We start from the raw sequence: 22,086 nt of genomic DNA on the forward strand, positions 1-22,086 counted from the left end.
AGACAGTACTCGTCGATAGCAAATCCTTCCGCACGCGGTGGCATATGAGCAAGTCAAACCACCTTCCTTTTGCCAGTGGAGATATATCAGCTTCCACATTGATATTCTTCCCTCCCCCTTCATACGGTGCCATCACAAATATTGCCCTGCGCTCGCTTTCTAATCGAGTTCTATAAAAAACATTCTTCATGCCTGCCGTATCTTAACGGAACTATCAATTTTATACTTTCGCCTCTAATTCTATCATGAACATGTACGTCCAAGTTTGGAAGATGATATTAGCATTTCCATATCAATGTTCTACATGTTTCCGCGAATGTTCTGTTCGCTGCATCAACCCCCGTCGGCTGCTTGAGTGTAGGAAGCGTATATTGTCATTCCAAGCGCTCATCGCAACGGTTGCTGTGTTTTGGTTTAGATGAATGTAAATTTAAGTTCTTCTCCATTAAAACTACTGCAGTTGGACAGAAACTTTCGTGTGCATCCAAGTTGGCTGGAAAATACAGCCATATTACGTTATTGTTTAAGGTACTGTAATTACGTCACCTTTAACATTCATATTTTTTAGTGTTTTTTTTTTAGTTTTAGTTTAGAACAAATTAATGATTTAGCAATCGACGAGTCCGTATCCAAAGTAAAAAAAATACAAAAAAGCACAGCTGCTCTAGTTTATGCTTGTTGTTCAGTAAAGCTTGTCTTCCATAAGTAGGCTCGCTAGTGTTTTAAAATCAAGGATGAGCCATATTCCACGGCAAACATATACCTACCGTCGTCGGACGTGACAATGGGTCAAATGGTGGTGAGAACGGGTCACTGTTTCAACTACTTAGATTGCTTGTAGAATAAATTGGATGTGTCTGAAGACATGAAAACTAAAATATACGAGACATCTTCTTCTTCTTATTGGCATTACATCCCCACACTGGGACAGAGCCGCCTCGCAGCTTAATGTTCATTGAGCACTTCCACAGTTATTAACTGCGAGGTTTCTAAGCCTGGTTAGCATTTTTGCATTTGTATATCATGAGGCTAGCACGATGATACTTTTATGCCCCGGGAAGTCGAGACAATTTCCAATCCGAAAATTGACTAGACCGGCACCGGGAATCGAACCCAGCCACATGGTCTTGCTTTGTAGCCGCGCGTCTTACCGCACGGCTAAGGAGGGCCCCATGAGAGACCTATTTGAACGGTTTTGTTATCCAACCTAAAAGCTGTCGGTGAGAGCGATGATTCACTCTCACCCCCCTTGGCGGCATCTGTTTCATTTTCTGATAAGCCTCACAAACAGATGGAGACGCATGGTAGCAAAGCATAGTTACGGTGTACTTCGTAGATTGGACACTAGTGATACCTACTATGTTTTTCTAATATACTTATCCAGATTACTATCAGAAATCAATTTGGTCCTTAATTTCAATCTAGTATGAAAATCACAAAAGCATGAGAATTACTACTCCTGGCCAACCCCATCTTCACCGTACTTGGGAGGGGAAGAAAGTGTTGATGTTGCACTTATTTAATGAGAGGCCCCCGACTCAGCGACACCCTCATAAGTACCACGGAGTTAGTATTGGGTAAGGTATTCGTTGGATCAGGATTAGTCTATAACTAACAATGTGACCATAGTAGATCTTACACCGTAACAAACAGATGGTAAGCATGGTATACTAAAACCCAAATGAAGTTTTTATCAGTATCTCCTTCTTCTTCTTTTATGGCTCTACATTCCAACTGGAACTTGGCCTGCTTTTCAACTTAGTATTCTATTAGCATTTCCTCAGTTATTAATTGAAAGCTTTTCCATGCCCGCCATTGCATGAGTATGTATCTTGTGTGGCAAGTACAATGGATACACTATGCCCAAGGAGTCGAGAATGTTTCCAACCCGAAAACATCCTAGACCGGACCGAGAATCGAACTCGCCATCTCCGGATTGGCAATCCTACGCCTTTGCTCGCAAGGCTACTGGAGACCCCTTTCATCATTATAATTTTGTGTAAATTCCATACATTTATTCAAAGAGCGTTTATCCTATTATTTGTATGGAGGCAAACAACCCACGCTTACTTGGAACATCAATATAAATAAGTTCTATAATTGGCGATGGTGTATTAATGACAATCAATCCGATAAATGTGTGGGAGATCCGATTACAACAAGTACGATTCTCAGTCGGAACGATTATCTTATCGAATGTCAAAATTAATTGATGGCCTTAGCACCTGCATGATTTCCACAAGTAATCGTTCAATATAATTCAGAGTCAAAACTTTCGAAAATCGAACGCAGATAAATGAAGCGAAAATTCAAACCGAAAAGCATAGATCACAACGAGAAGAATGCTGAAAACAATGCATTTTTATTGAGACACCCTATCGTACACTCCTATCGCTGATCTATGCCTTTCTTTCGCCGCTAGACCTAGTTCAGTTCAGAAATAGTAGCAGTAGTCGTCCTTTTGCTCGTTTGTCCTTTATCCTCTGCCTTCAAGCGTGTTTTTATTTTCGTAGCCCCATCAATCCCCACGGCATCCGATACCCTCACATACACCGCAAACCCACGCTCCATTCATATTTGTTTTTTTTTTCACTCATTGCTGTTAATGCGGAAGACCCCATCCACGTAGTTCGTTATCCTGCCTGGCTACCGCTTCCGTTTTTTCGTCGTCGGAATGCACGACGACGTCGACGCAAAATAGAAAAGTCGAAAATATAGAACCAAACCGAACTCGAACTCAAACTCAAACTCGGTGATTGTGAGTTTGTTTTCCGGCCTGCCATCGACAGTGGCATTTTGGAACTCGCCAGTTTTGCATCTCGCACGGTGTGGAGCGCTCCGTCAAGCGATGTTTGATTTCTTCGGGTGTCGGTAACAGACCATAGTGGGCAGAACTGCAGTATCGGATTGATTTCTTTGCTGAAGTGGTGTTAAGCATCGACCCGGCAGAAGTGGTTCACATTGAGGGCTCCTCTATAGCACACCACCGTCGTCGGAGAGTCAATGTCATAGATCCGATTTGATGTCGGAACGAAGTGTATGGAATTTTCGGTCCGGTCGTGTTTTCAAGTGGATGTGCCCAAAATAGGACCTCCGGAGGTCACACAGTTGCAATGTGCTACTTGTCAAAGCAGTTGAATAGGCATTTCGCGAGTGGAGTACCCGGCGCCACCATACCGTCGTCGTCGAACCGTGTGGGCTGAGGATGTGCAATGTCGGTTTTCGTTGATTAAGATTGTATCTTTGCAATTGGATTTAATATTAACTGGGATTGTGTATTAATTCATTAGAATCAAAAATATTTTAAATATCCATTAGTGAGCAATTCTGTGGAAAATAGTTTCATTTGATAAAAATAAACTTGTGAATATCGCATACCCTCGTTGAAAGCCTCACTTGTGTTCTTCTCGGTAGCAACTAGAGTTCGCTCTCGCTCTGGCTCTGTATCGTAAAATCGATACTCAGTGTCTGGTGATGTGAATGGTTTACGACGGTGATTGCCATCGTCCGGCTGTCCGTCCGTTGGCGGTCATTGAGTGGTGGTTTACGGCGACCGCGGAGGCCCCTCGAGATACGAGTCCGGACAAGCCACACTTTACTCCACGTCGTAGGGCGTCCAATCGAGTGCAATCCGGTCCGCTCGCGTGGAGTGAATTACCGGTACAACGTCGAGGAATATAAGTAATTCCATTACATAGTTGCAGAGGGGAAAAAAGGAGTGAGAATTATGCGTCATAGTTTCGATACCGAGTCCATCCGGCGGCAGAGTACCGAATGGCGCAAGGAGGCCGTCTACCGGCAATCACAGTACCAGCCACGACAGGAGCATGATCGCCGAGGGGTGGGTCAGCACGGGAACAAGTACAACACGCTGGTGGAGGAAGGAGCCGCTCGTTGGCGGCAGCACCACGAGCTTCCGGTGGAGGTGATTCGGATGACGGTGGTGCGGCAATGGAGGTAGGCGTTTAACTATTTTTAATCCTTTATCTACTACGGAACTGTATATTTATGAAAATTGGAGCTTATGAAGTATGTAATATTAGTAATGCCTGACATCATAACCAGAGAACTAACATAGGGGATAGTTCGGAATATTTAAATTGGCTTCACAGTCTAATAATAGTGGAAAACAATACATCAACTAAATGCCACCAGCAGTAGGAAGCCGCACATCGAGAGCCTGGCAATCTACGGGTGGTCCAGAAATCATCTTTCACCTAATTCATTCAATCTTCTCTGTTTTCTCTTCTCGTACCAAATCAATTTCAGTAATAACACAACTTTTCACTACAGGTTTCCTAATAATTAAATAGCATTATGATTTCTTTAGAATAAAAACTTCTTAAATTAGGATATTTTAATGTTTTTTCCCGATATTAGGCCGGAACAAACATTAATTCCTTTTTTGTTTTGTTGGTAATTGAATCGTTTGTTTATGGAACAGTATATGGGACATTTTTGGATAAAATGAAGTGTGTATATATTCTGAATCTCCAGTTAGGTTCAGTTCCAAGAGGTCTCCAGTCACCTTGTGAGCAAAGGCGTAGGATTACCAATCCGGAGAAAGGTGTTGAACTTAATTTTAATCTGGGCCCTTAAAGTCGTAAGACTTATGTCCCGACTCTAAGCACCAATATTACCTGCCCACTGAAGGTGGCTGAAGTTTGCTTATTGGGCTTACTGATCAGGCGATTTCAACATCCCTCGCTTCATGAACTAGGGTAGGCTAGCTGCGTGCCAAATGGACGACCTTTGTACCGAACTGCTCTCTGACACCAGATACGACGTCATCCGCGTTCGTGTCCTCGTCCTGTTGCTTGCACCTCAGCGCCGGCACCCAAGATCTCTTCCCGAGCGGTACAAGTCAGACAAAAATTGATTGTGTCTGAATCTGGTCACTAGGGTGGCTTAAATTAGTATGGGAAAAACTTTTTCAATTTTTTGATGGGCCGCCCTCTTATTCGGTTCTATTTGATACATTGGTGCCTTGGACAAAATTTCAGCCAAATCGATCAACGTTTGGGCGGTGCTAAACTGGTTGGAAGTTTGTATGCAAAAATGTATGCAGAAACATCCAAAAACAGTGAATTGCAGTTGGACGGCACAAATTACGAATAAGAACTTTGATACTCATTCAGATCTTGTAGAATTTAATACAGAATGTTATGCAGAAAACCGCGAGAAGTTTAAAGTTTGCCCGGCTAAGTTATTAGCATTTCTCTGATGTGGGGTTTGAGCAAATTTCGTTTCTTTTACCTTTGAAAAGAAATAAATTCACCCCTACAACACTCCAGTAAAATGCTAATATCTTTGCCTAATAAACTCTAATCTTCTCGCGGTTTTCAGCATAACATTCTGTATTTATTTCTACAAGAACTGAATGAGTATCGTGGTTCTTGATCGTAAATTGTGCCATCCAACTGCAAATCACTTTTTTGTGATGTTTCTGCAACCATTTTTTCATATAAACTTTCAACGAGTTTAGCACCGCCCATACGTTGACCGATGTGGCTGAAGATTTTGTCCACAACATCAGGGCATCAAATAGAACCGAATAAGAGGGCGGCCCATCAAAAAATTTGTAAAAGTGTTTTTGAGCCACCCTACTGGTCACATATGAGTTGCAGCAACCTATGTGAAGCATGTGTGCTGCTAGGGTTGGGCCAGTCGTCTCGCTAGCTAGCGCTTTACGTTTCAGCACAAAGATCATTTCACCAGTCTTTTCGATTGATTTCCGCTTTGAGCTACTGACCAGCTGCCAGGGATTTTCGGTCGCTTGTGCCCATGGCACTGGCCGGCAGGTACCCTCTTGCGGCCCGGCGACTTGCGTCTGGTTTGTGCCTTTCGCTTTTTGGGCCGAGAAGTCGCCTTCTCGGGTCAACGCCCTTCGGGCTCCGCTACAGCCCGATGTGCTCCGTCAAGACAACGTTTGGCCTACTGTCGCCTACTGTTTGGCTTTGCTCTGAGCACCTTCGCCGGTTTGCTGCCTGAGCCGTTTTTGGTTAGGCGCAGTCTTTTCCTCGTTGGCCGTCAGGGCGAAATCAATCGCCTCTTCGGCCATATTCGATCTTCCAACGAAGGAGAAGGCCTCAGTTGTGGCACCTTTGTCCGCCTTCTCGCTTCCCTGTTCTGTCTTACGACTCGAACAGCATGGCGGTGCACCAGCAGGTTGTGTTTCAGTTCCTTACTGATGTTCTGCCTTCCGCTTGCGAACTCGATAATGTTATCGAGCTGCTTTGCGACCACCCGCATCCCGGGTAGTTGTATAAATATTGTACCAAAATCAAAAAGGTTCTATAGACGAGCTGAGGCGAAGACGAGTGTAGCCAAACGAACTCTCAACTAAGCATATGCGGTATTTCGAAAAATTTCGTTTCAGTTGGTTCGAAACGAAAATCCGTGAAGTTGATTTGGTTTCGTTTCGTAAAATTACAAAAATTTTGTTGGAAAATACTTGCTTTTAACGAAATTTAACGGAATTCCGCGGAATTTCGAAACAAATTTAAACTTAAACCATGCTGTCTCGTACGGTCGTGTATTATCAAAAATTTTGGCTGCGCCGCTGAACAAATTCATACAGCTTTATGCAAAACTTAATGTTTTACAATTTTTTCTATTAAGGTTCACTACATAATTCCATTCTGAGTCGACAAAAACGTATTTAGTTTTCTTCTATGAAACGTTTTCAGCGTTTTGTTAGAAATGTCTTACAGAAAACGAAAAGTGTCTTTAATTATTCTATCCTATTTTTTTCAAAAGTGATCTGACTCAATATTTAAGACGTCAGGCTCAGAGTGTAAATGTAATCAGAAATGAATCAGATTAGTAAAACTTGGCCCTTGGCATTGTCAAGTCTTCTAGAGCGCTTCTTTCTTATTAAAGGCCGATTTCGTCATCTCTCTTGGGCAGCAGGGACTATGTCCAAGGGCTTGACGATCCCTCCCCAGGCCATCTGCGAGTTGTGGGGCTTGCCTAGGATGTGGTGGGGTTTGACAGTGGGCCCTGTTAAACCTCTATAAAAAGCTGCATGTATCCGCAAGTAGGCCCCACCAAAGCGACCGTGTGCCGCTCAAAGCGCACAAGCCCAAGTCCTGGTGTTAGGTGGGACGCTAAACAGCCCTGACACGACGGCCCTCCGACGAGACAGGAGGTTTGCGCAGGCCCAATAAGCCGCCTAGAAAACCAATCATTACGAACAATATTAGAGATAATGCGACTCGATATAATCGGCAAAGACCTAGGCGACGAATACAGGATCACGATTGGAAGCTTGGAACATGGAACTGCAAGTCGCTAGGTTTCGCAGGTTGCGACAGGATGATCTACGATGAATTACATCCCCGCAACTTCGACGTCGTGGCGCTGCAGGAGATTTGCTGGACAGGACAGAAAGTGTGGAAAAGCGGGCATCGAGCGGCTACCTTCTACCAAAGCTGTGGCACCACCAACGAGCTGGGAACCGGCTTCATAGTGCTGGGTAAGATGCGCCAACGCGTGATTGGGTGGCAGCCAATCAACGCAAGGATGTGCAAGCTGAGGATTAAAGGCCGTTTCTTCAACTATAGCATCATCAACGTGCACTGCCCACACGAAGGGAGACCCGACGACGAGAAAGAAGCGTTCTACGCACAGCTGGAGCAGACATACGATGGATGCCCACTGCGGGACGTTAAAATCGTCATAGGAGATTTGAACGCACAAGTAGGAAGGAGGAAATGTTATAGACCGGTCATCGGACCGGATAGTCTGCACACCGTATCGAATGACAACGGCCAACGATGCATAAACTTCGCAGCCTCCCGCGGAATGGTAGTCCGAAGCACCTTCTTTCCCCGCAAGAATATCCACAAGGCCACATGGAGATCACCTAACCAAGAAACGGAAAATCAAATCGACCACGTTCTAATCGACGGTAAATTCTTCTCCGACATCACGAACGTCCGCACTTATCGCAGTGCGAATATTGAATCCGACCACTACCTCATTGCAGTATGTCTGCGCTCAAAACTCTCAACGGTGTACAACACGCGTCGAATTCGAACTCCCGTGCTTAACATTGGGCGGCTACAATACGACTAGTCCAAGAATACGCGCAGCAGCTGGAAGTGGCACTCCCAACGGAAGAGCAGCTAGGTGCAGCGTCTCTTGAAGATGGCTGGAGAGATATTCGATCCGCCATTGGTAGCACCGCAACCGCTGCACTTGGCACGGTGCCCCCGGATCAGAGAAACGACTGGTATGACGGCGAATGTGAGCAGTTAGTGGAAGAGAAGAATGCAGCATGGGCGAGATTGCTGCAACACCGCACGAGGGCGAACGAGGCACGACATAAACTGGCGCGGAACAGACAAAACTCGATTTTCCGAAGGAAAAAGCGCCAGCAGGAAGATCGAGACCGTGAAGAAACGGAGCAACTGTACCGCGCTAATAACACACGAAAGTTTTATGAGAAGTTAAACCGTTCACGTAAGGGCCACGTGCCACAGCCTGATATGTGTAAGGACATAAACGGGAACCTTCTTACGAACGAGCGTGAGGTGATCCAAAGGTGGCGGCAGCACTACGAAGAACACCTGAATGGCGATGTGGCAGACGAAGATGGTGGTATGGTGATGGACCTGGGAGAACGCGCGCAGGACATAATTCTACCGGCTCCGGATCTCCAGGAAATCCAGGAGGAGATTGGCCGGCTGAAGAACAACAAAGCCCCTGGGGTTGACCAACTACCAGGAGAGCTGTTTAAACACGGTGGTGAGGCACTGGCTAGAGCGCTGCACTGGGTCATTACCAAGATTTGGGAGGAGGAAGTTTTGCCGCAGGAGTGGATGGAAGGTGTCGTGTGTCCCATCTACAAAAAGGGCGATAAGCTGGATTGTAGCAACTACCGCGCAATCACATTGCTAAACGCCGCCTACAAGGTACTCTCCCAAATTTTATGCCGTCGACTAGCACCAACTGCAAGGGAGTTCGTGGGGCAGTACCAGGCGGGTTTTATGGGCGAACGCTCCACCACGGACCAGGTGTTCGCCATTCGCCAAGTACTGCAGAAATGCCGCGAATACAACGTGCCCACACATCATCTATTCATCGACTTCAAAGCCGCATATGATACAATCGATCGGGACCAGCTATGGCAGCTAATGCACGAACACGGTTTTCCGGATAAACTGACACGGTTGATCAAAGCGACGATGGATCGGGTGATGTGCGTAGTTCGAGTTTCAGGGGCATTCTCGAGTCCCTTCGAAACCCGCAGAGGGTTACGGCAAGGTGATGGTCTTTCGTGTTTGCTATTCAACATCGCTTTGGAAGGGGTAATACGAAGAGCAGGGATTAACACGAGTGGTACAATTTTCAATAAGTCCGTCCAGCTATTTGGTTTCGCCGACGACATAGATATTATGGCACGTAACTTTGAGAAGATGGAGGAAGCCTACATCAGACTGAAGAGGGAAGCTAAGCGGATCGGACTAGTCATCAACACGTCGAAGACGAAGTACATGATAGGAAGAGGTTCAAGAGAAGACAATGTGAGCCACCCACCGCGAGTTTGCATCGGTGGTGACGAAATCGAGGTGGTAGAAGAATTTGTGTACTTGGGCTCACTGGTGACTGCCGAAAATGACACCAGCAGAGAAATTCGGAGACGCATAGTGGCTGGAAATCGTACGTACTTTGGACTCCGCAAGACGCTCCGATCGAATAGAGTTCGCCGCCGTACCAAACTGACAATCTACAAAACGCTAATTAGACCGGTAGTCCTCTACGGACACGAGACCTGGACGATGCTCGTGGAGGACCAACGCGCACTTGGAGTTTTCGAAAGGAAAGTGCTGCGTACCATCTATGGTGGGGTGCAGATGGCGGACGGTACGTGGAGGAGGCGAATGAACCACGAATTGCATCAGCTGTTGGGAGAACCATCCATCGTTCACACCGCGAAAATCGGACGACTGCGATGGGCCGGGCACGTAGCCAGAATGTCGGACAGTAACCCGGTGAAAATGGTTCTCGACAACGATCCGACGGGCACAAGAAGGCGAGGTGCGCAGCGGGCAAGGTGGATCGATCAGGTGGAAGATGACTTGCGGACCCTCCGTAGACTGCGTGGTTGGCGACGTGTAGCCATGGACCGAGCCGAATGGAGAAGACTCTTATATACCGCACAGGCCACTTCGGCCTTAGTCTGATTAAATAATAATAATTCTTCATCTCCGGTTGGGCCTCAAATCAGGTTAAAGCGCATGGGTAAGCACCGCTTAACAGTTAAGAAGGCCCTAAAGAAAACAAAATGCTACATTTTACGTCCAAAGAACAATTTGAATATAAAGTTCAGAGTCAATATTCGACGGATCATCGAAACATACATACAGCCCCAAGATTTAAATTTAAATTTTGTGATTGTCTTTGACAATTTGCACAATATGAGTGCGGAATCGATTTTTTTCCTGCTGGTCACGAGACGGCAGCTAGTCCGGGAGAACGCGAATTGAAAAAAAAATCTGCCTCGCAGAGCAGAAACTTGCTTAATCAGTGTGCAATCGATCGTGTTGATGCTGATCACGCCAGCTAGTTGCGGGAGCACGCGAAGTGATGAAACTAATGTCTGCATCGAAGAGCACAACATTATTTAGTGCAGAATCGACAGTGTTGTAGAAGCTTATTAAACGAAGCACATTGAGTTTGCGTTGGATTGATTTGAAACACGGTTTTCGTTTTCGAGTTTTTAAAATAACTTCATTTACGTTGTGGTGGCTCTTACATGAATTAACTTTTCAACTAACCAACGATCCCTTTCCCGTGGTGCTCACGGAGATACACAGCATTCCTGGGTCTCTTATAACAATGAGTGTCAAACTAATTTTCCTCTCCTAATCCTAAATTGACTGTAAGGACGTGACCGGTTTGTACTGTCCATAGCAGCTGTTTTATTGCATTCAATTGAAGTAGCTTGAGGATGAAAATTTGGCAACAATTTCTGCATGCCTCATATGCAAAAACACATATACAAGGACAGACATACAATGGACTATGGATGTCCGTACCTCCTATAAAAAGGTTGAATTTGGAAAAAATGATAACCTTTTGGTACATCTTTTTGTATGAGGAAGAAATAAATGTTTTTTTCATACCTGGCAAACTGCTGCCTTAAAAACTTTGCGATCGTGTTTCTGAAATACATATCTTTGCGCATTCAAGAAAGGTGCAAAGTTTTCTTCTTGTGAGCAAATGCATGCTATTAACGATTCTCTATCCGCGTTTACGCCCGACAGATGTGGATATATATGCATTTATTTTCTGGTTTTGAGTTAGCTCAATACCATAAAACCACGCTGATAAGACAATATGAAGTATGCTTCAGCATAATCACACAGTTTTTTTTTTTTTTTTTTATCAAAACAAACAAACCACAAATTTGTAAAAACATACACACACATCTACACATGAGGCAGGGTACGAACGATAAACGGAAAGGGTTTTACCATAAACGCGGTGCTCGAACCGTTCTCGTTTATGTGGGAGTAAGTACTCTGGAGGAAATACTGTCTGGGTAAAATGAATATTAATCGAAAATGTTATTATAAAACAGAAATCTTGACCTCATGACAATCATGGTTCAGCAGAACCACAGTTGAGGATAAACCTGTAAGAATTGGTAAAAATTAAATCAAAAAAATGCTTAATTAGAAATAATTACAAAGTTCAAATAAATACTTTTAGAGTCCCTGAGGAAGGTCCCAAACGGACCGAAACGTTGGACAAGATTAAATAACAGTGTTTTGATTTTGTCAAGACTGAAAAGCCATCTCCGAATCATCTTCTCATCCACTTTTTACTTCTTCCTTCTCGCTTCTCATTTTTTGCTTCTCGTTTCACACCACTCGTTTCTCATTTCTCAGTTCTTACTTCTCACTATTCACTTCTTACTCCTCACTTTACACTACTTACTTCAAACTTCTCATTTTTCTCTTCGTATTTCCTACTTCTCTCTTCTCACTTCTTTCGTCTTAATTTCACTTATCGTATCTCATTTCTCACTTATCACTTCTCACTTCTTACATATCACTTCTCAATTCTCATTTGTCACTCCTCACTTCTCACTATTCACTTCTTTCTGCTCACTTCTCACTATTCACTTCTTGCTTCTCACTTCTCACTTTTTTTTATTCATGTATTTATTTGGTAGGCACTCTGTGTTCTTAACCGCTACTGTGCCGTGATCTACTATGGTATTCTGCTGTACAGAATCCACACAGAATCTATTTTCAGATATTTCGTTATTGTTGTCAATGCCAGTTCGTCTTGTCGTGAGTCCATTGTGTCCGTTTGTCCATGTCGAGTATCCAATGATCGTTGCATTGTTCGGTTGCCATTTAATCCGGGTAACGTTGAAGGAATGCCTCCGAGAAAAACAAGTTGTCAGTCGTCATCAGGCAGCCGTAACGGTAAGGCGCGTACCCCAAACGCCACCGTATGGGCTGCGGATCCGGCGACTGACGAGGGTTTGGTGGAGGGACAGGGTTCACCTTACGCTTGTAAGGCGAACGTGTAGCCTACTATGCTACGGGACCCCCCAATGATAGCCTTACTATTTCAAATAATTTTGCAGAATAAATTTTTCTTTTAAATATAGCTTTGGCGTAAAATACATCTTTCCGCGTAAAACTGTATCCTGGACCATAGTGCACTGCTTACTTTCCACGGTGAGAAGTGAAAAATGATGCGTGAGAAGTGAAAGCGAATTTCAACTCGTAATAGCAAACAGCAGCGGTAGAAACGAAAACGGAAGCTAATGAGAATTTTTTTCTTGAGCAAATCGTAACTTCTGAAGACCCTGGTGGACTATAGAAAAATTTAAAACCTACAGAAAAAGCAAAATATTGATGGTGAAATACCCTCTATTCTCTTTTTTGACACAAGCTAGAAAAACAATGATATCAATGTTATTTTGCCAATGCTTCATCGCAGTCAGCTTTGGGAAATTTCATCGAAAGGACGTTTAGTCGAATGGACATTTTATCAAAAGTAAAGTGCAGCATAGGTTTTCTTATTAATTTTATGGATATTTTTTTGCCTTTCTCGTATACTAAGGATACGTAAAGGCTATATGTTCGCTCCAAAAACAAACCTTTTATAGAAGGCTCGGAGACCTATAGTGTGATATATCAATTGACTCAGCTCGACGAATTGAGGTGATGTCTGTGTGTGTATGTATGTGCGCAAAGAGTCTCGCTCACTTTTTAGGCACTTATCATCAATCGGACTATGGGCTTAGTAGTTATGGCCAAAATACCATTTTTTCAACCAAAAACCCACAAAAAAGTCTCGCCTACTTTTTGGGCATTTATCCTCAACCTATTTACTAGCAACAACTCGCATTTGACGAAACGTCATTCGACTAAATGTACTAGGATTATTCGTTCGAAAATCTACTTAGGACCAATGTCCATTCTACCAAATGTCCTTTGGACCAAACGTCAATCTGACGTCCAAAATCTGCTTTCGACTAAATATCCATTCGAAGTAGTGTTCTTTTGTCCAAATGCCATTCGACTACATCTCTAGTGGACTAAAAATTCATTTTCGACCAAATGTCCACTCGACGTAATGTCCTTTCGACCAAATTTTCATTCAACTAAATGTCATTCGGCGAAACGTCTTTCGATGATATTGATTCAATGATGTATCGTTAAATGACACATGTTCGGAAAGACATTAATACGTCGAATAGACATTAGGTCATATGACCATTTGTTCGAAATTGAATTTTCGCTCAATAATTAGCGAATTACGATTGGAAGTGAATTTTATACTGAACTAATTGTTGTGTAAATATTGAGTGAAAGAAAAAGTATCAATGAAAAGAATAAGAAAACCATTTCCTTTCGACCACATGTCCCTTCGACTAAATGTCTTCAACTTAGTGCCTATTTTGGCCAACCCTGAAAAATAAATATTTTTACAAAATAATCGATCAGTTAAAAGCAGCGTTGAATCGTGAGGGATATATCTCTTGTTGGAACTAATAAAACCCTCTCGAGTTGCTTTATTTTTGGAGTTATTCGCAAAATTGGTCAAATTAGGCACATGGCCAAAACCGGTACAGTTCCCCTATCTAATATTTCGCTATTTCTGTAGGTTTTCAATTTTTCTATGATCCACCAGGGATCTTCAGAAGTTTCCGTTTGCTCAGGTGAAAAATCCACATTAGCTTCTGTATTTGTTTCTTCCGCTGCTGATTGAACTTCCTCACGTCCACTGAATTCATCTAAACAGTTCATCCATGTTTCTTGTGGATTATTAATTCAAACTTAGCCAAAAATTAATCGACAAATTATCCATTTTACTAAATTATCTATTACCAGTTGAAATTCGCTATCAACATTCGACTGAATTTCCATTCGGCTAATCGTCTCCTCGATCAGTCGACCAAATGTTCCTTCGACCAAATGTCCTTTGGTTAAATAACATTCGACCAAACGTCATTCGACGAAATGTTATTCGACCTACTATCCCAAATCCCTTTATGGATGGGGGCTTTTGTTCTTCCACGACAAACTGAAAAATTCCAGCCCTTGTTCCCTCAACTTATCTCTTATTTGCGATTGTATGGAAATTTCACAAATTTTGTATTGTTATAAATTGTGTTGGCGAAATTGTAAGAATTCTAGACGCAGAAATGCAGGATTACGTGAAGTCATGCCACTAAACGAACTCTCTGATACACAAAATCAGGATTGAAATAGACAACATGCTTAACCAACAATATCCCACAGAAGAATAAGCTTATTTTTTATTTCACTTCTTATAAGCCGAGTTAGTATTATTTCATTGAATTCAATTGCTTTTTGTCACTTTACAAATTCTTAATTAGACTTCAGTTTCTCGTACTTGACTCGAATCGACTGTTAAGTTGCAATCAAGTGTAGATATTGAGTGGAATAGAACTGATTCGTCTCATTCCATTGCTTGAACCTAAAACTCTTCATATACTTGATGGACTACAGCTCATCGATGAACCTACGCCGAATGGAGTATCCTTCTCCACTGGACTCGATCCTGGACCAATCGCTTCCAGTCGCCCTGAACATTGAGCGCCCTCAGGTCCTCTACAACTGCAAAAAGCCATCGTGTACGCGGCCTTCCACGAAGCCTGCGGCCTCTTCCGGATTCTCTACTAAATATTATCTTCGCTAAACGTTCTTCCGGCATACGAACAACGTGACCAGCCCACCGTAGTCTGCCGTGTTGTATAAGCTTAATAATATCCAGCCCTTTATACACCTGGTACAATTCGTGATTCATGCGACGCCACCAGATACCGTTCTCCTGTTTACCGCCGAGTATTGTCCGCAGCACCTTACGCTCAAACACTCCGAGAGCTTTCCGATCAGCCTCCTTTAACGTCCATGTCTCATGGCCGTATAAAGCCACCGGAAGAATCAAAGTAGTATACAGCGCGAGTTTTGTTTTCGTTTGCAGACTACGGGACTTAAGCTGGTTACGAAGTCCGTAATAAGCCCTATTTGCAGCTGCAATACGCCTTTTCACCTCGCGGATAACATCGTTATCGCACGTCACTAATGTTCCAAGATACACAAATTCTTCTACCACTTCAAATTTTTCACCATCCAGCACCATTTCGCTACCACCACCACTAATGAACCCACGTTGATTGCCAGCGACCATGTACTTCGTTTTGCTGGTATTGATCGTGAGTCCAATCCTCGCTGTCTCCCTCTTAAAAGGCACAAAAGCCTCTTCCACGGCACGGCGATCAATTCCGATAATATCCATATCGTCCGCAAATCCCAGGAGCATATGCGATATTGTGATAATGGTACCGCTCTTGCACACCAGCTCTCCTAATCGCTCCCTCAAGCGCTATATTGAACAGTAGATTCGAGAGTGCATCACCCTGCTCTAATCCATCTAAGGTAACAAATGACGTCGATATTTCATCCGGAACCCTTACACTTGATTTCGATCCGTCCAACGTTATACGAATCAGCCGTATCAGTTTCGCCGGAAAACCATGTTCAAGCATAATTTGCCATAATTCATTCCGTTTCACTGAATCGTACGCCGCCTTGAAATCAATGAACAGATGATGTGTCTGCAAGTTGTACCGTTTGTTTGTTTGTCTCGGGGTAAACATTTGAGCCGTCGTTGATCGGCCCTCACGAAAACCTGCTTGGTATTCGCCGACGAAGGACTCTTCAAGCGGTCTTCAAGCGGTGTTGAACAGAATACGGGACATAATTTTGTACGCCGAATTAAGGAGGGTTATTCCTCGGTAATTGGCGCACTCCAGTCTGTGCCCTTTCTTAAAGAGAGGGCAAATGAGGCCGTCCAACCAGGCATTTCCTCGTCTTGCCATATTTTCGACATAATATGGTGCAGAACTTCATAAAGCTGCTCACTGCCATGTTTGAGAAGTTTAGCCGGGAGCAGGTCCTTCCCCGCAGCCTTGTTTTTCAGCTCTTTAACAGCTTTTTTAACCTCACCTAGTGTAGGTGACTCCACAGCTTGTCCATCGTCGCTAATATTTATTCTGTTCACCGATGCACCGTCACTTCCTCCATTCAACAAAGTCTCGAAGTGTTGCTTCCACCTGGCAGCCACTTCAGTTTTATCTGTCAGCAAATTCCCTTGTTGGTCGTTGCACATGACGGGAGATGGCGCTGTCTTTCTCCGCACGCCATTGACAGACTCATAAAACCTCCGCATATCGTTCTGCTCCATTTTTTCCTGCACCTCACTAATAACTTGTTCTTCGTACTCTTTTTTCTTCCTGCGGTGGGTTCGTTTTTCGGCTGCTCTTGCTTCCTTGTACCGATCTCTATTCGATCGGGTACCCGACACCAACATCCGGCTTCTGGCAACGTTCTTCTCGTCTGTCACTCTCTGATACTCCACATCGAACCAACCCGTCCTGGGTCGCCTCTGTGCAGTGCCTACCACTTCTCGTGCTGTTGTGCTCACCGCTCCATTGATCGACTCCCATAGATCGTTGATGTTGTCACTAATGTTGATTGCACTTATCCGTTCGTCGAGCTTCTGGCGGTACTCAGCCGATACTCCTTCCGCCGACAATCGCTGGATATTGTAACGCATCGTTCGCTGAGATCTTTCGTTCGATACAGTTGACAACCGTGATCGAATTTTACTGACAACGAGGTAGTGATCAGAGTCAATGTTCGGACCTCTGAATGTCCGCACATCGATAACATCCGAGCAGGGATTGAACTTATCATTTCATTATCATTTAGTATTCAGCCAATAACTCATTCCAGAGGCGGGGTTCCGAAAAGTGTTGTATGGCGGACTTCTAGCGCTGATTCCCCTCTACAACTTTGTCTAAGGGTACATTGCTCTATGTCTAATATTAACAGCGTGAAACGCTAGGATCACTCAATATACTAAATGATAATAAGTGTTATTATCATTTAGTATATCAAATGATACTAGCGTTTTCCGCGGTGAATATTAGACATAGAGCAATGTACCCTTAGACAAAGTTGTAGAGGGGAATCAGCGCTAGAAGTCCGCCATACAACACTTTTCGGAATTCCGCCTCTGGAATGAGTTATTGGCTGAATACTAAATGATAATGAAATGATAAGTTCAATCCCTGCATCCGAGAAATGGCGCCCATCCACCAGAACATGGTCTATCTGGTTGCAAGTTTCACCATTTAGGTGTCTCCAGGTGTGCTTTCGGATGTTCTTTCGTGCAAAGTAGGTGCTACTGATGGCCAACCCTTTGGCAGCAGTGAAATTGACTTGCCGTATGCTGTTGTCATTGGTAGCGGACTGAATGTTCTCGCTACCGGTTATAGGATGGAAAAGTTCTCTCTACTGACCTGAGCGTTAGTGTCTCCGATAACAATTTTCACGTCATGCTTTTGGCACTCTCCATAGGCTCAAGACATTCATAAAACATGTCCTTCATCGTCGGATTTATCGTTTGTCGGTGCGTAAACGTTGATTAGGCTGTAATTGAAGAATTTGCCCCGTATCCTCAACACACAGATTCGTTCGCTAATGGGTTTCCACCGCATCACTCGCTTCATCTGCTTGCCCATCACTACGAAACCAACTCCATGCTCTGCTTTTTCACCGCCGCTGTGATAGATGTTATACTTGAATGCAGTGTTGGTCGTGTGGTCCACGGCTCGGAATTCACGTTCTCCGGTTCTAGGCCATCGGACTTCTTGAATAGCAGCCACGTTCACTCCAACCTTCTGCAGTTCACGAGCCAGAAGGCTCACTCGTCCGGTTCATTTAGGGTCCTGACATTCCAGGTACCGAGTTTCCAATCATAGTCCTTATTTCGTTGCCGGGCCGGTTGCCAAAAATAACGTTCTCTTTTTCTTCTATCTCCATTTTTCGTGGTATTTGAGAGGCTTCAGTAAGCTACCTTACCGGGGTCGCGTTACCTACATCGCGATGATGGGGCTGCCACCTTAGGTAGAGCTGACGCGATTCAGCGTTCCGTTAATCAGCCGCTGGAATCTGGATACCAGACAGACGCTGCTGTTTGAACCGCATCTCATGGTGGACAGACGCTCGAGACGTACCTTCTCACTCTAGCTGATGTCAAAACGACAACAGTGCCCGGGCTGCACTGCCAGCTAAGTACACAACCCTTAGCTGGCGGTCTTTTGTCATCGGACGACCCGTGGAAGCGTGAGATAGTGACTTGTGGGGACCAGAGCTCTCTTGGGCGCTCCTTCCTTGATGTCAACCCACCATTTTGCAGCCCAACTCTTCATATACTAATTTAATATTGACGAATGTCTATCCATGTGTGACAAATTAGGTTGCTTTTAATAAACAAAACCACTGAGCCCTTCGTCCAAACTTTCTTTCGCACATAAGGTGTTTCCGATACAGACAGCAAATTTTTTACATGTTCAGTTACAACTATGAATCATGCTTCAACACCATACCCGACTCCGATCGTTTTGTAACAAACGACATTCTTTTGTTTTACACTCCCAGTGCTAGTTTACAACGCCATACATCATGCTTTTTCCTGTTCATTGCATAGAAAGTAGCTCCGAAGAGCGAGCGGAGCTAGGATTCCAACCAATAGACCAATGCATCCCTGAATCAGACAACCTATCGTCCTGGATACCCAACTGAAGTCCCCTCCCTGGATAGGAATGCTTTAGCCCCACAAGCATCATTTCCTACCGCAACTCCGCCCAGTTCCGTAGCACCCAGCGCGTTTCTAAGCTAGACGAAGTAGTTTCCAGCAACTATTTCCTGGCTGACGTGCCACAGTTCAGAATCTGTGTCGCAGCACTATGGTCGCCGCGTCGTCGTCGTCCCCATCTGGATCGTTTCGAATACATTATCGTGAGTCCCATCCCGTGGTTCCTTCAGACGGAAACTATACCCCGTTCCAGAGAAAACTAACTGCAGCCCGAACCCAACCCAAACGGTATCGGCATCGGGATGCCATTCAGCTCACCGACCGGGGACAAAAGACTATTATTATCGGTCCGTCAGGGTAGTGTCCTGTCTGTTTAGTGCCGCATATTTGCTCCACATGCAATTCGATTTTGCCCTCGCAAAGGAAGGAGGACCGACGAAGTTCTACGGCGCGGGAAAAAAACGGAGTGTCGTTGTTGGTTCGAAATTCTAAATTTTCCTGGCGGACGGGCAACGCCAGTTAGTTATTTCCGTGCCACTGACTGACTACGATGGTTGGGATGGTTTCTGTTCGGGGTTCGAATGCAAGGAATTTTTGGGTTGGGATATTTATGGGTAGCTAATTTATTGCTTGCCTGCACGAACATGTAAAGCGGAGATGGAAGTGCAAAATAATGAATGTTACATAACGAAAAAAAAAATGATTCACGAAACAAACGATAAACCTATCATGTGACCGAAGCTCTTTGCTCGGTGCAGAGAATAGCACACCAATGAAAACCAACCAACCATAATCACAATTTAAAACAATGCGTTTATAAATAAAGAGAACAATCCATAGCTCTGTGTTCTACAGATTTCAAACGAAAATAAGGAGAACAAATAAAACTTATAACATCTTTCACATAGTTTGAAGCAAACGATTCCAATCAAAAATCGATGCATTTACCGAAAATCAAAGTTCTTTAAGATGATTTCTAGGAACTTTTTTCAAATAGGCGTAACTGTATTTGACCTTGAAATTTGAAACGGCTCCTACTCTCTCTATTCAGCATATTTCGTGCAACTGGCGTTACTACCTGATAGATCGCAATCTATTCTTTCTGTTGAGTACGTTAGTTGACTAAAATAATTCGAGTTAACAGCACAATCATCATTCCAAAAATCAAGGTCAGAATCAATTACGCCCATTTGAAAAAAGTTCCTAGATTTATCGTTCCTAAAATCTCAACCAACTTTAAATTAGTTTTTTTTACAATCCCTACAATGTCGAACTATCTTACCATCCTTGAGTTGCAATAAAACACATGCTTCCAGAACTGTGCACCAGCAATGCGAGTTGGTCATTTGTTTCTGTAGCACAAAAACAATGACCACAAATAACGGAATCAAGATTTTATTGCACCCCATTTTCATACAGCTTACTACCTAAAAGGGAAAATTTTACGACATACGGAGTTATGAGTCATCCAACGCCCACAACTCCCTTCGTTCGTGCTGGAAAAACGTATTAATCATCCCGTTGTTTCCCCAGCCCTTACCGGTCCCATTCGACTCCAGACGGACGACCCCGGTCAAGGTGAAACCTCGTGCCAGACCAAATTTTTGGAGCAACGCCAAAATCGTGGCGTGAAAATCGTGGTCCATGCTCATCATTTCTCGCACAGCTGCTCAAGGTGTTACGTAACGGATGCATTCGAATCCACAGCACCACAGCCACGAATCTGGAAAGGGGTCAAGGTTGCAGAGCTCAGTGTCTATTTATCGTGGCTCAGTACGACCGACTCTATTAGGAGGGACAATAACGAGCCATCATTGTGTCGGATTTTCCGAAAATCCATAAAGAAACGCAATTTAATGACGATTATGGTGGGCGTAGGTGGATGGTCAATTGGCGTCGGATGCGGGGTAGCGTGGTCTGAACTGCACCCTTTAAGGTATTTCTTGTGAGTTGCTGTTTTATTTTGTATGTGAAACATTTCCCAAAATATCTACCAAAGTCACATTGTAATTGATTGAACTCTATCATGATCAAGTCCCTAACTTGTTGATATTTTTGAAAATAATTTATAAACAAAATAAAAGTTTCAGTAATGCATAAGGCACTCAGTTCCCCCTACGCAGCCGGTTGTTTATTTCAATAAAACTGTGTGGATTAAAATGCTTGTTCGTCGAAATGTGCAAAATCTATTTTGCGAGCGTGGCACACTCGTCGCTACATTGTTGTTCTGTTTTTCTAGTGTATTGCTGGCTGTGGTGCACCGACTATAGATAAAAGAGTTCATTCATATCGAATTGGTTCGAGCAGGAAGCGAATCGGTTCCACTGACTGGCGTAGCGTAGGTTGACGTGCGTCTGTTTTTTTGCTGCGATAATCCTGCCAGCAGGCCAGCGCAGGTGTGTCAATAAAGTTGTCATCCTATGGAACGGACAAATTGGGTGTCAGCTTAAGAGTATGGATGTTTCGAAAAGATATATCAACCGATGCTAAGAGCTTCCGGTTAGACTAGTGAGGGACTGACGTTTCAGAGATAATGACTTTCACTAAAGCTTTTATATTTTCAATAACAGAATACTTTCATCATTATGACACTCGTTCAAGTAAAGTTTTTCAGAAATACGAATTGGAAATCGGCCTGAGGACTCAGCCAGTGTTCATGATTCGAATCTTGATCGAGCATTATTTTCTTCTGATAATTTGGTAAACAAATCGAAGACGAGCTCGGTGGTCTAGGGGCTACCGCTTCTGCCTCATAAGCAGGAGGTCGTGGGTTCAATTCCAGGCTCGTCCCTTTCCTACTTTGTATTTCTATCTTAGTTCTTTCTGTGTTTCACGTTATACCAAAACGATTCCTACTGTTATAACCTTCCACACAATCCCAAAACCTCCCGTGGCATCTATGAGAGGTCGTAGAGTTCTCTG

At 43.8% G+C, this 22,086-nt stretch overlaps 1 protein-coding gene across 1 annotated transcript in view; it reads left to right on the forward strand.

Annotated features, from left to right (window-relative positions):
- Nucleotides 1–3,712: 3,712 nt before the first annotated feature.
- Nucleotides 3,713–22,086, forward strand: part of LOC134225991 (IQ motif and SEC7 domain-containing protein 1) — a 466,609-nt gene continuing 448,235 nt past the window's right edge. The window contains exon 1 of the mRNA XM_062706475.1: nt 3,713–3,957. Coding sequence (XP_062562459.1) covers nt 3,728–3,957 — 230 coding nt within the window. The 5' untranslated portion in view covers nt 3,713–3,727. The remainder of the gene's footprint in view (nt 3,958–22,086) is intronic.

This window comes from Armigeres subalbatus, chromosome 3 (assembly GCF_024139115.2).
Source record: "Armigeres subalbatus isolate Guangzhou_Male chromosome 3, GZ_Asu_2, whole genome shotgun sequence".
NCBI classification, from domain to species: domain Eukaryota; kingdom Metazoa; phylum Arthropoda; class Insecta; order Diptera; family Culicidae; genus Armigeres; species Armigeres subalbatus.